This window comes from Buceros rhinoceros, unplaced genomic scaffold, assembly GCF_000710305.1.
Source record: "Buceros rhinoceros silvestris isolate BGI_N320 unplaced genomic scaffold, ASM71030v1 scaffold13644, whole genome shotgun sequence".
NCBI classification, from domain to species: Eukaryota; Metazoa; Chordata; class Aves; order Bucerotiformes; family Bucerotidae; genus Buceros; species Buceros rhinoceros.
Genome location: NW_010406605.1, coordinates 14,369 through 28,035, shown reverse-complemented (window position 1 = coordinate 28,035; position 13,667 = coordinate 14,369). Strand labels below are relative to the sequence as shown.

Below are 13,667 nucleotides of genomic sequence, written 5' to 3'. Positions count from 1 at the left end.
ACACTGTACTACAAAAGTCATCCACCTTTTAGAGGCTTTGGGGATTTCGCTTTTCTTCTCTCTAGGTGTCAAGGAAGCATTTAATCTGAGTAAAACCAAACTCTGGAAGTCAAAACTAATTTAATAATCAGTCTTTACATTCCTTCCCCCATGTAGTGCAGCAGCACTTTCTATTTATGGCCAAAAATCCCTTAAGTTAAACAAAGTTTAGACTGTAGATACTTCGAAGTTTAGCTTATAAATTCACATTCTTTTAAAAATAATTTCATTAATCTCTCACCTTTACACTCCCACTTTACACCAAAGAGAAAGCTCAAAAGCCTCACTTCATGGATGTCATCATCGCCGCTGTAGACTGAAATAGGGTTCAGATAAAAACTCTTTGCCAACGGTAGGTATTAAGTCTTAATGCTACAAAGCCAGATGGTTCCAATGCAGAACTCAGATTTTCTGTGGTCTCCACAACAGTTTCAGATACGAACAACTAACTCATAGTGGCAGTGGTAAAGGCATTATCATGAACACCACAAATGGAGGCAATTTCCAAGCATCAAAGAACAACAAACAAACGAAAAGCACCCAGAAAAAAAAAATCAGTGAAACATTCTTAGTAGAGCAGAAATCTCTCTATTCTCCTCTTCATTCATCTCACACCTTTTCAACTTTGGTGGGGTCATACGTATCTGAAAAAAAAAAAGCCAAGAAAACACTATTAATAATGTATTGAGAAATCTATTCAGCACTGGAAACTAACTGTGGAAATCTTTTCCCTAGCTTATATTAAAAAAAGAAGCTAATACTGGACATACAGCCTTAAAGATACATACTGCATTCCTGACTCAAATTCTGCATTTACACCACTGTAATTCGTGAACAATTGGATCAAATGCATGGAGATAGAATATGGGAAGCCTTGGGTAGGTAGGAACAAGCGCACTGAATGCTGAGTGATAACTTTTAGTTTTCAGGTGCTTTGATAGGGAGAGAAAGACATGAGACTTGCACACACACACACAGACACACCCCTTGTATTGAACACTAATGACAAGTAAATGCTTTAAGCAACCTAGCAGGGTGTTTAAAGCTGGCTGAAGAAGTGATGATGCCACCCAGTCACCAGGATCTTCTCATTTGATTGCAAATCCTTGGTTTCAGATTAGTTCAACAGAATGCAGGAACGCACAGCTGTGTTGCATCACTATGGTTAGACTGTCTTGGTTCAGTCTGCAAAACTGCAGCTCACACTTAGAACATTATTCACTAAAGAACTGGACTGGCTTACTAACACTGGTCTTAATTTTCAGCCTACCTCTTGTCAGTTCACAGGACGGACCACACTTTGTTTTTCTTTTCTTTTCCTGAAACCCCAAGGACACTTTTCTATCAGAAGGGCTACCTGCAGGGGTGAATGTAGGCACACAGAAGCCTGGACAAACCAGCACTGCAGCCTGTGCTAGCATGTGCTACTTGCTGCTCTTATGCAACCTGGGTATCTGTGCTAACTTTAAACGGCCCTCCTGTAGGCTGTTCTCCCACAGCACTCACATTTAAACAGCTGAGTATGAAAACAGTTGCACATATAAATATCACACTTGAGAGTAAAATATTCACCGTCAGGACTTGTATGCCCATAAGAGTGAATGTCTTCATTCAAACATGCACAGAAACCCTCAGAGGGAGATTTTTACTCCTGTGTGCAAGTGCCCATCTGCAACATCCAGACTCATAATGGGGGGGAATGGCTAGGAAAGATCTTCTGGATTTGGCTCCAGTGGGTGCATTCCTGGTGCAGGATTCTTTATCGCTTCTCTTACACTCTCCTCAAATTGCCAGGCCAGCCAAGAAAGGCGCCTGTGACAGCAACACCTATGTTTTCAGAACTGCTTATCACTATTTGGCCTCTTCTGGTATTTCCAAACTTCAATAACAGACACCACGTGAATGCAAAAAATCAAGAGGAAAAAGGTTTTTGAGAGATAGTACACTCCAGGATAATATAGAGGTAACTTTTTTTCAGCTGTAAATAACTTGTCATCTAAACTGCTAGAAGGCACAAAATTTCTGAACTGTTCTGTGGGAGGTTTACCTAAGAATAAAAATGGATCCACATTTAAGAAGCCAATTTTCCTAAGGTCAGACACATTCACAATACAGAACTTCTCACAGAATTTCAGGTGCTCACTGTTTCAGGGAGGCAGGGTGGGTAGAAAATCAGGCCACAAGACATGGAGCCTCTGCATGGCTCCATTTATTCCTTGAAAGCGTACCCACACCTTCAGCATCTAAACCAAGGATACAAAAGGGCCAGAGTGCCAGGTTACATCACACTTCTGGGGGGTCAAATATGGGAATTCTAGCACTGTTACAAAAATATCTATTGAACACTTGGTGAAGCTCATTTGAAATGCCCTCTACAAAAACAAAGCCAGATCAGCAGCCTCATGGAAGCAGTCTTCAAACAGCAAAGGAGAAAAGACGTGCAGTGCATTTGGGATATTTGGAGATGTTCTTCTAATAACAGTATTTGCATAGTAAGATCAGCTTCTTGCACTGAGTTCGGCAGAGCTCTCACTCTGAGGGATGACTGTTCATCTCCCAAAGGTGCATTATACATGTGAAAACCTGTTTCTGCTAAGGCCTCAAGCCTCTGTAACAGGCCCAGTCTGAAATTATAAGACTAACATCACTCTAACTCATTCTAAACAGAATGGCCTTTAGCAATATTTACTCTTTGAAAGCAACAACTACAATGGTTTTCCAGGATCCTCATTTTGGCTTTCAATGATACCAGTGAGCTAGAAGTTGAAGTGAGAGTTAACAGAGGAAGACAACATTGGAATTCTCTACAAACATTAATCTTCAGTCCTGCCCCACTGCAGAAAGGTGAAGATATTGTGACTATCAACAAATCAGTGTCTCTGGATGGGAAGAAGCCAGTGGAGAAGATGCCTTTCCAAACCATGTGAGTGTATGTTATCTTGCATATCCAATATCCATGGTACTGGACGTGCACAGCAGCAAGGGTCATCCATTGTGTCCATATGTGGGGAGAGCTGTTACTTCTGTGAGGGAATCACTGCAATGGGAACACACTGCAGAATACAAGCCTGGCATTGTCAGCAAGCCAGATAAATTTAGATTAATTTACTGCAGAATAACTCTCCAATAAAACACACAAAAACTGTTTTGATACATCCCTGAAGTCATGCCACCACAACAGTTATTTTCTTTACTCCAGAAGAAACCCCAAGGCAGGAAAGCATATGAAATGCATGTAGGGCATGCTAGACCTGATGGGCACAAGCAAACTGAATTAGCTTGTTTGAAAAATCTGGTCTAGAGAAACACAGTTCAGAGCAGAAAGAATCACAGAGCTCTGGGATACAGGGAAAGGCTGCAAGACCGCAGGAGTCAATACTTAGAACTCATGCAAATATTTCTCTTAAGATGGAAATCCACTTTAAGGTATGCTCCATTTAATCTCAGTCCCTCTGTACTGGAAAACTGTGAACAGATTTATATTGATGAGGTTTAATGAATAACTGTGCAGATTTCAAGGTAGAGTGTCAGCTGTTACAGAGAGGATGGGAAAAGGAAAGAGATTAATACTAGTTTAACAACTTCCACATTTTCTCACTCCAATTAATTTAATGGACTAGTCAGGTGGCCTGGGAGATTTATCCCTTTGCATAGATCTATTGGAACAACTGATTTTCAGTTGTTCAATGCAAAGCCATGTGGAAACTTTCGGAGAGAGACCAGCTCGTGTTACTTTGGGGATGCATATGGACTACACAAGTTTACATGCTTCTGAGAGATGAGGAACATCAAAAAGAGAAAAAAAAAAAAGAAAAAAAAAAGAAAAAAGAAAAGAGGTGTTCATTGAAAAAGTCAATTTTCCATTTGACCTGGGGATAATAGTTATTCTCTACATCTGATATGGAAAATATTCATGAGAGAGAGAGAGAGAGAGAAAATTTTCCAAGCCCCTTAATGCAGGCGTTTCCCAAAGGCTTCACAGAAGAACATCTGATTTTTCTTTTTAAACTCTTCTGAACTCTGATATAGTATGTATCTACTTAAATATCAGAGAGGGGAAAAAATGGGTATTCAAGGAGAGGTTATCATTAAATCACCACATGTTCCCAAATACTGGCACTATCTTTGAACTCTGCTGTTCGAAGCTGGCTGTTCCCTGAAACAATTAGACAGAGATAAGACCTCAGGGAGCACTCGAGTCTCTGTGAATGAGTTTCAGTATCACAAGTGAGTTTTACAGTAACTTTTCCTAAAATGGGAACAGAGAACACTCATGATATCTCTTCCACAAGGAAAGCAAAGGGGGTGGCAACCAGATGGGGATAGTACCACCTACAGCCTGTTACTATTTGAGCAGCATTATGTGGGCATAAGCAAACCAACCATGCCCATTACATAAGGAAACAGTACCCATTTGGATCTCCCAGAAGAGGGTCTTACCTAAAGAAAAATCTTTGTCGATCCTCTTCTTGTCCATTCCACCTAAATATCCATTTTCACTGAGAGAGATAACACGCTTGGAAACGGCCCCTGGGCTTGCCAGCTTGCTTCCTCTCTCTTCTTGCACCCTCGACAGCTTCTCCTCATCCACTTCCTCTCCCGAGTCTGCACTCTTAATGCTCAGACGTCTCATCCGGGACACAGAGTCAACTTCTTTCATTCGCACTAAGCGATCCATGGCAGTTCGGCTAGGTGGAGAAGTGAGCTTGCCTTGGAGTGTCTCTATCACTTTCGAGGTGCTTCTCACTCTCTTTTCCGAATGCTGATACACAGCTGACTTACAAACCAAGTTTTGGTCCTCACCTTGGCTGGGACTCACAGTTGGTTCAAGAACTTGCTCAGTTACCAGTGTTTTAGCGCTGACTTCCTGGAGAGTGTTCTGGCATTCATCAGGGTATAACGATCGGCCTCCTGCTCTGACAAAGAAAGCACTCTCTGTCCAGCCACACTTTCGTCTGCCTTCATAAGAACTCTCTTTTTTTCCTTCTTTGTCACTTACTGTGCTCCCCACTGATGACTCAAAGTCCCGGGCACCATTTGCAGGGCTAGTGTCTGGGTGGGGCCCAACGTGGTCATCCGGAAGGAGAGACTCCACTGCTATATCTATACCTAAAATTCTTGCAGCTCTGGCCTGCAGTGACTCATTCACAGGGATTTCCACTACATTTGCATTTGAAGAGTGATCAAAATTGTTAGCACCAGATCCTGGGGCTACATCAAGTCCCACTGACCTCAAATCTGGCTCAGAGCACCCTTGGTTCCTCTTCGTTAGTGACATGCGTGCTACCGAGCCCCTCTCTAATACTGCATCATTTGTGGGAGTTGCACCTTTGCTCAGTTTAACAAAGTCTAAGTAATTCTGGTCTTCGCTCATCTCCTGCAAGACAGGGTTATTGAAAGGATTACTGTCACACGAACTGCTTGAGCTGCTGGACAAAATTCCCTTGGGAGGGCCCACTTGAACTGGCTGCTTGCTTGTTCTGTTCTTGGCTTCCCCCATCCTCATTTCTGTTATCAGACTTCCATCTGCTGGCCTGACTCCTTCACTGCTCCTTCCTGACTGTGAGGAGCCTTGAGAGCCAATGCAGCCTGGCTCGCCACCATGCTCTGTTCCCATGCTCCAGCTTTCAGACTTACTCTTAACTCTTCCTGACTTAAACACAGGCACCTCTGGCACAACTGTTTCTGATTTCCCACTGTGTTTTGGCTCCTGGTTTGACTTATCATTTCTGGACGCCCTCCTTTGCACAAGGGCACCTGCCTGCGGAGAAGTCACAGCTCTTTCCAAATCTTCTTCACTGCTTGTGCTCTCCTCCTCCTCTTGCAGCTCCTTGTTAAAACTTTCAAGCTCACTTATTGCATCCCAGGGACGACGACTTACAGGCTTCAACAGGAACTGGCCAAACAGCTCTTTACTGTTGCATGGAGCACCTGCTTCTCCCTTAACTACATCTCCCTTGGAAAGAAGGTTGGTTTCCCTCTCCTGGGCAGGCACGGGCTGGCTCTGGTGATCTTTCGGGGAGGGGGACTGAAGGACTGAGGTGGCAGTCCTGGAAAACGCACTGTTACTAGACTGGCTGAGGTACATCTGACCCTTCATACTGTAAGCACTCTGACTGCAGTTTCTCTTGTCAGAAGGTAACCCTGTCTGTTTTGATCCCGTCATGGATGCTGTACATCCTAGTAGCTTTGGAGACAGCAGTTTGTCACTGGTGGGCTGCCCAGGCTTTGTACCATGGAAAAATTGTGGGCTTTTAGGTTCTTCGGTGAAACTGGTCTGTGTCTGCTGGTCTTTGTACTGATCACCTGGCCAAGAGCCAGAATATTTAAGCTCTTTGTGTTTTGTAGGCTGAATAAATCTGAGGTCATTCATTTGTTTGAACTCTTCTGGTCTCCACAGCTCTTGTTTTTGTAACTCATTTTTATTGGTCATGCTTCCTGTAAGCGCCTGTAGCTCCAAGTCCGTTGAAGACATACTTAAGAGACTTTGTTCTTGCAAAGCCCCATTGTTACCAAATCCATTCTTATCAGGGCTCTGGGTTATGTTGTTGTTCCTATCTGTATCTGGCAGATTGGATTCTGATTTAACTGGGATAGAGACCAAACAAAATATAGTTTCATTCATTTTTTTCTTTGAACTCTTTTTGCTCTGCATCCCAGTCCCAGGTTCAAACTTTTTCACTTTTGTAACAGTCTCACAGGTGCCGTCCATATGTGAATTTCTTGCAGAAGATTTGCCTTTTGTGCACTCTGTGCTGGCTTTGTTATGGGGGCTGTGATTAGTTGTGCTACAACTGTCTCTTTGGTCCGGCAAGGCACGATTTTCCTGATCCCGGATAGATGGTGCCAACCATCTGTTGCCGTGGGCAGAGCTGTCAGAAGTTCTTTCTCCCTTTGCAGAATTGGACAAGTTGGATGCATCCGAAAAGGCACTGTTGTACTGTACTTGAAGACCTCTCTCTTGCAGAGAACTGGAACAGGGACTACATGCATTTTCAGGGTATTTAGTGTTGTCCTGCAGACCTTCTGGTGGTGCTATTTTAATATGTCGTATTCGAGGATCATCAAAGGGAATATACTGAACTGAACACAGGTAGTCAGCAGGGCGCCTTGCATGGCTTTGCTTCCTGTGAGGAAGATGGTTGTCTTTGCAAGGGTCACCCCCTGCTTCAGAAGTATTCACGGCTGGTTGTTGGCAGGGGACAACCTGCTCTGCAGGACCCTGCTGATTGCTGCTGGCGTACGTGTCAGTGTTAGGCACTTCACTGAGGGGATGTGGGGTTACGTGTTGGTGAGGTGGGGATTTGTAAGAAGGAGGAGGTACGTAGACTGGGGGCTCCAAACCAGAGTCTTGAATGCAAGCATCTTGCCTTGGCTCATTGACTTTGGCTAAGTAAGAGATGGGTTCATCTTTCTGGTATGGGTCCTGGAAACCCACAGTTTCCACAGGTGCCCTAGTCTGCCGCTGCAGTTCATAGGATGGAGGCTTGAGAGGTCTCCCATACTTGGGTTTCACCAGGGGAAGGAAATGGCCTCCCATTTCTTGGTGCTTGACTGGTTCCACACACAGTCTGTTTGGGGGATAGGAGGGGGTTTTAGTTACGCTGAGCGAGTTGTTACTGTTGGTCAGGGAAGGCATTTCCACACACCTCATGCACTGAGGCGAAAGGACCCTTGGCAACGACTGTGATTTCCCCTTGTTGTGGGTGCTCAGTACATTGTCTCCCAGGGTCAGTGAATACAGCTCTTGAAGCAGCTTCTCCCTGTCACCCTCGGACATTTGCCTCCCTACCTTCTTTGGCTGGTTCCAGCTTTCCATTCCCAGACTCTGCCATTTGCAGTCACTAGGCACTTCACAGCTCTCCTGCAAGCCGCTTTTTCTGACATACCCTGTGCCCATCCCCACCTTCAACTGGCTCTCCTTGGGGTGCCGGGGTGCCCCCAGGGCTGCAGCCAGGCCTTTCATTTCCACACCAGCTTTCTGGGAGTAGCCCAGGAGCACACTGAAGTCCTGTCCTCGTCTTCTCCAGTAGGCGAGATCTTTGTCAATCTTGGGCTGGGAAGACCTTGCTAATTGAGGTCTGTCATAAACCCTGAAAAAGAAACGCAGTGTCACAGGCAGTTTGCACAGATGCCCTTTCCTTCTGTTATGGGTAAGGCCATTCGGAGGTCAAATGCTGAGTTATGCCAATGGGGTTTGTATAATCTATTTGCAACCAGATGATGTTATGATCTTAACGAGAGGATTTAAAGTCAGTCAGTAACGTGAGTAAAGGAAGGGACTAATGATCTGCCAGCACATTGTTAGCTATGCAAAGCTGTTAGAAAGAGAAACAAATGCACATAGTTACATGCTGTGCAAACATGCACAGCCCTCCTCAATGGACACCAGAAAACCAGAAATGATTGTGTTGAACTTATTTCTGCATTCTGCTACATCAAAATGTATGGATGTCAAGGGGAATACCGTGGTACGCAAGTTTAACAGGAATCCAAAAAGCATAGGTACGGAGAACAGGTAGAGGGCTATTTTGTAAGATGTATTGTGTAAGAAACATGATTTGCATCCTAGTATAAGCGCTGATACTGAGCATGTAATTTTGAGCATTGATTCTTGTTCATCTTTCTAAAGGAACAAATTTCTTCACTGTGCTTTGGATGAAATGATACATGCCATGACAATGGTGACGTATCAGCACAATTATGATTAAGATGGAACCAATATTTAAAATCTAAAACACCTCAAAAGTATAAAATTCTTAAATAAAAGAGAGATTAACTCCAGCAAACTATTACTGAAATATGAAAGACGTTAGACATTTTACTGTGGATTAGAAATTCAGATCACAGATTTACATGAACAGAATAGGTTCTTTGTGTATTCTGAACAGAGTCTAAACTGGTTTTTTATATTACTGCTGGACAAAATTGGTACGCTTCTATATAAATAATTAATCTTCTACTTGAACCGTGTTCTGCTATTCTTGTACCTAAGGTGTCCAACAATATAACTGCCTTTACACTGTGTGGCTGCCACCAGCATAAGACTGGAAAGAAAAATCGAAATTGACAGAAATAGGACAAGTATGCAGATAGTACTCAAGAATTTATTTCTTTTCCCTCCACCCCAAGGTATATAAACAGTGTCATCAGGCTCTTTTTTACTAAAAACAATGATCTATTTGAATAGTAGTTTATGAAAACATAATACAATTCAAAATTCAGAATGAAAATTAAGCAATCCAGAGCCACAGCAATTTTCTTTTATTATTTCTATATTAACTTCATCCTATGACTATAAAAGTTTAAAAACCAAACTGAGATAAGGAGCATCTTGTTCATATTATGTGAACTGCATTAAGACTTAACATCCAACCAAAATGTTCTGCCTCTGAATCACAAAGTACGGTTCAATTGCTGAACCCCAGGATGTAACAGATGTCTTCATTAAACAGTGAGATACAACAGGACACCTCCTATATTGGAAAGTTTATTGCTGTGATAGCGAACATTTCCATGCCTCTCTGTATGTGGAAACACGCAGCCGAACAAATGCTGCCTTCTTCTGAGATTATCAAATCTACCTCTTCATCTCCTCCCCAAGCTGCTATGGCACCATTTGTATCTATGTTTACAAAATGAGGTGAGAAACGGTCTAGCAATAGTGAGGAGGGAATGGACAGATTGCTCTTTCTGTTTGCTTTTATCAGCCATCGTAAAAGGGTCTACAGAATGCAGGAAGTACAGTCATAGATTCCAAGATCAGAAGAGACCATTACGATTATTTAATTTGACATCTTGCTCAACGCAGGCCATCAGACTTCCCTGAAATGATTGCTGCTTCAGTGGTAGCATGTCTTTTCGAAACGCATCTAAAAATCTTGATCTTTATATTTCCAGAGATGTTGTTGCAGAGCTTAATTCACCATTAAACACACCCCCCCCAAACTAAAGCCTAATTCTTATCAACTCAAACATAAAAACATTGGGGGAAGGAGGTATGGTAGACAACAATATTGAGGTTTGCAACCATTACAGCTAACAGAACAGGAATAGAATGGGCTGGCTGTTTAAAAGATTTAATAGGAAATCAGGAATTGGGAAGGAAGAATTACTTGACTCTTTCCTAGGAAACCACTAAAACAGAAGAGTTTTGGTTAGTTTGCCTTTTTAAAAACAAACAAACCCCAAGCTCAGACATTCATTAAAGTAAATTCACCCTAAGTTAGGACAAACTTCAGTTACAGGAAGTATGTTCCTCCATTTATTAAAAGCTGCTTAAAAGATTAAATTTATTTTTAAGGTTTAAAAGATTAATAACTAGGCTTCAGTAATGAACTTTGGAACATGATACAAACCCATGTAGCCTGTAATATGTCATCACTGCAATGTGAGCATAGAAAAAACATTTAAAAGGGGGTATTTAGAGCATTTAGACCTGACCTTTTCTATCCTCTGTTCACAAGATGGAAAATATCAGTCTCTCCAGCTCCTGGCTCGGGTGCTAGAAGTGGTTACACAGCCAACCTGTATCGTGGGCCCCATAACCTCTGGAGAGGATGGCACTGCACAGCACAGTGGGAAGGGGATGCTCCGTAGTCTCCCCAAGGACCCTCTGGCTTAGCTCAGCCTGAAGGCTCCTCTGTTCCCAAGGATGGAGAGTAGCCCTTGCACACCTGCACACAACAGGCAGGTAGGCACTGGGGCAGCACAGCACAACCACACTGCCTCTGGCCACCAGTGCAGCAAAGAGCGCCTCCTTCCAGGATACATGACACTTCAGAGTCTTGCAGGCAATGAAGTGGTGGGAAGGGAAAGTATCCAAGAGCACCTCTAGTTAAAAATGCTTCGCTACAGCCTCAGCCATGCTACATCTCTGGATGGTAAATGACAGTCATGCTGCACTCTCTGCGTCCATGAACAGACTGCACAGTCCCTCTTAGCAGCAGTCAGTCTCTGACTGTGCCGCTACACAGTTCTGGCTTACACGACACACTGGTACTGATGAACAAAGAAATGCACACCCAGACACAGGAGGTTGAGGGTGCTTCACAGCTGGGAGGGGTGCCAAGGATGGAGAGGTCCCATGGGACCAACTGGAAAGATTTCAGTCCTAGGAAAGAGCAGTCCCATGGGACTGAGGAGGTAGATTTTAGCATTATTAACTCTTTTCTAACAGACCTGCTTCTAATGAATATCATTATTATATTGTATCATAAAGCACTTTGAACTGATTCTATATAAAATGAATCTAATGAAAACTGTTTTAAAACCCCAAACTATTGGTAGCTTTCTATGAATTTTAGACCTTTGCAAGAAATGAGGCCATCAGTCCACCCTGCACTGGCTGCATGACCGCATTTCACTGAGCTGCCGCTCTCAGAGCAATGGGTTGAAGATGCCTAGTTCCCCTAGGGTGACACTGGCCCAGCAGGACCTCATGTGATGTAACTAATGGAGTTAGAAGTGAAGGAGTGTGGCACAGGCTTCAAAGTCAAAACTCTGCAGAGTGAGGCCACTGCAGGGCTATCTAGGGAATTTCTGTCCCGGTTTCTGGCTGCCAAAGTGCAAGCAATAGGTGTTAGGCACCCAGTAGCTCAGGGTGGGCGAGACAAACCTTGAGCCCAACAAGGAGTCAATGTTAAGAAATTTCTAGGATTTGGCAGCAAGGGGGAAAATTTTTCAGAGGGCTGTTCTGGTCACTGGCAGCTTCTGTTCTATTTTGGGATCCTATCCTCACATACACTCTCATGCACCAGCATGGGGAAACACCAGTACACTTTTCTAATTTTTCCAGCAGGTGATCTCATAAATGTTGTTATCTATCTATCTCTAAATTTGCTAGCTATCAACATAGTTCCTCCCACACAAATAGCTAAGCAAAGCCTCTCTTCACATACACTCAGAAGAGATGCAGGAGGGAGTTCTCCTTCTGTGAACCCTCTCATCCCTATCCTCAGGGTCAGTTTCCCCAATTTTTTTGCCTCATGTGCTCTTCCAAACTTTTACTGATGTCTCCTGATGCTCAGTTAAGCAATGTCAGCCAGAACAGTCCTCCCACCATCTGCTCCTCCACACTTTGCCTGAAGAACACCACAATAGAGCAAAACATCACTTCCCTGCTCCACTGGGGTATCACTCTCCCCTTGCAAGCAGCAGCAGTGGGTGGTGTGATATGCCCACATGCAGCCTCTCTCCTCCTCTTCAGCAAGGTTTGATTAGCAGAACAACCCTAATGAGTGAAGACAACAGCACCATTCCCTGCTGTCATTCCCTGAACACCCAAAGCCCTGCAAACCTGTCTGCAAAGGCAGCAATGAGGTGGGCAATGTCACTGACTTCTGTGGTGTTTGGAAGATGATCAGCTCTTCTACATGAGTGGCCTGAACAAGGGTTTGGTGCAGATAATTCCCTGGCTGAGGAGCCTGAGTCATGGTCTGAATTGCTGAGGATGGTCAGCACCTGTGAAGGTAGTTGGGATACACATTGCCTCTTCTGGCCCTTTCCTACTGCTGTGCTGCACTGGGAAAGCAGTGTCAGGACACGGCTGCAGGAAGCCAGTGATGCCCAAAAAGCAGTGTCTTTGTGCTGTACCTTGCTGGGTAGTTGTTCCCTCCTTGGGCTCAAATGGTTTCCAAGTCTCTGCAGTGTGCAATTCTTTCCCAGACTGAGAACCAGGACCCTATTTCCCATGATGGTCCAGAAACTTGACAGTGAGATCAAAACCCTGGTGGAGTTCACTATGGCCCACCTGTAACAGACCAAGACACTCCAAAGTGGGCCATCACAAAAATCTTCCCTTCACTTGTAAAATAGCTCACACTTGCATGGCAGCCCCAGCCGCAGATGCTTCCCCAGGGCAGGGAAGTGGGTCTGGGAAGGGACTGTCACCCTGGAGCCCAGCAACTGAGACACAGGTGCTGCAGCACTCAATCTGCAGACCGCTTTCCTGGATCTGGTCCAGAGAGCTCACTCCTCCCACGCTGTACCAGCAGGGCAGTGGCAGTGCTGCTCTACAGACCAGAGGTATTTGGCACTCCCAGGGAAGGCAAGAAGGGAGTGGCTGATACAAAAATTTTCCCTTGTTCATAGCTGCTAGTGCCTTTTAAGAGTTCCCAATAGCCTCACTGGGAATCAGAGTTTACTGTAACAATAATAATAAGAAAATATTTCTATTTTTATGAAAGTGTGATAAACCCATTTCCAGGGATGTGTTCCCTATTTTATGTGGAAAAGCCACTTTTTAAAACCGTGATATAATATTTACCTATGCTGTAGACTGGCAAGTTGAGCCCTTGCATTTTGAGATGTTAGAAAGAGACATTTAAACTGTCAGAGAGTATTATTTAGCCAACACCAGCAGTTACAGATACCTCTGCCTCATCTGAGACGTGGGGCAGATGTGCAAGTCCCCGCAGATACACCAGATACACCTGGAGAAGTGGGCAGCAAGGAGGCCTCTCACGCCATCATGCACCCATGCAGACTTTGCCTTACAGGGCATGGGAGTACTGTGGTAGCATCCAGCCTTGCACAGCTGTATCTTCTTCATTCCAGTTTTTCTCCACACGGTAACCTCAGCTCCAAGGCCAAGTGCCACCTTCCTTGGCACCCCTGCATACTCTCTT

General features: G+C 44.1%; 1 protein-coding gene across 1 annotated transcript in view; it reads right to left on the bottom strand.

Annotated features, from left to right (window-relative positions):
• Positions 1-261: 261 nt before the first annotated feature.
• The window catches only part of KIAA1462 (KIAA1462 ortholog), a 15,038-nt gene continuing 1,632 nt past the window's right edge, over positions 262-13,667 (bottom strand). The window contains exons 2-3 of the mRNA XM_010134182.1: positions 4,480-8,132; positions 262-683 (exon numbers count right to left, since the gene is read on the bottom strand). Of these exons, the coding sequence (XP_010132484.1) occupies positions 649-683; positions 4,480-8,132 (3,688 nt within the window). The 3' untranslated portion in view covers positions 262-648. The remainder of the gene's footprint in view (positions 684-4,479; positions 8,133-13,667) is intronic.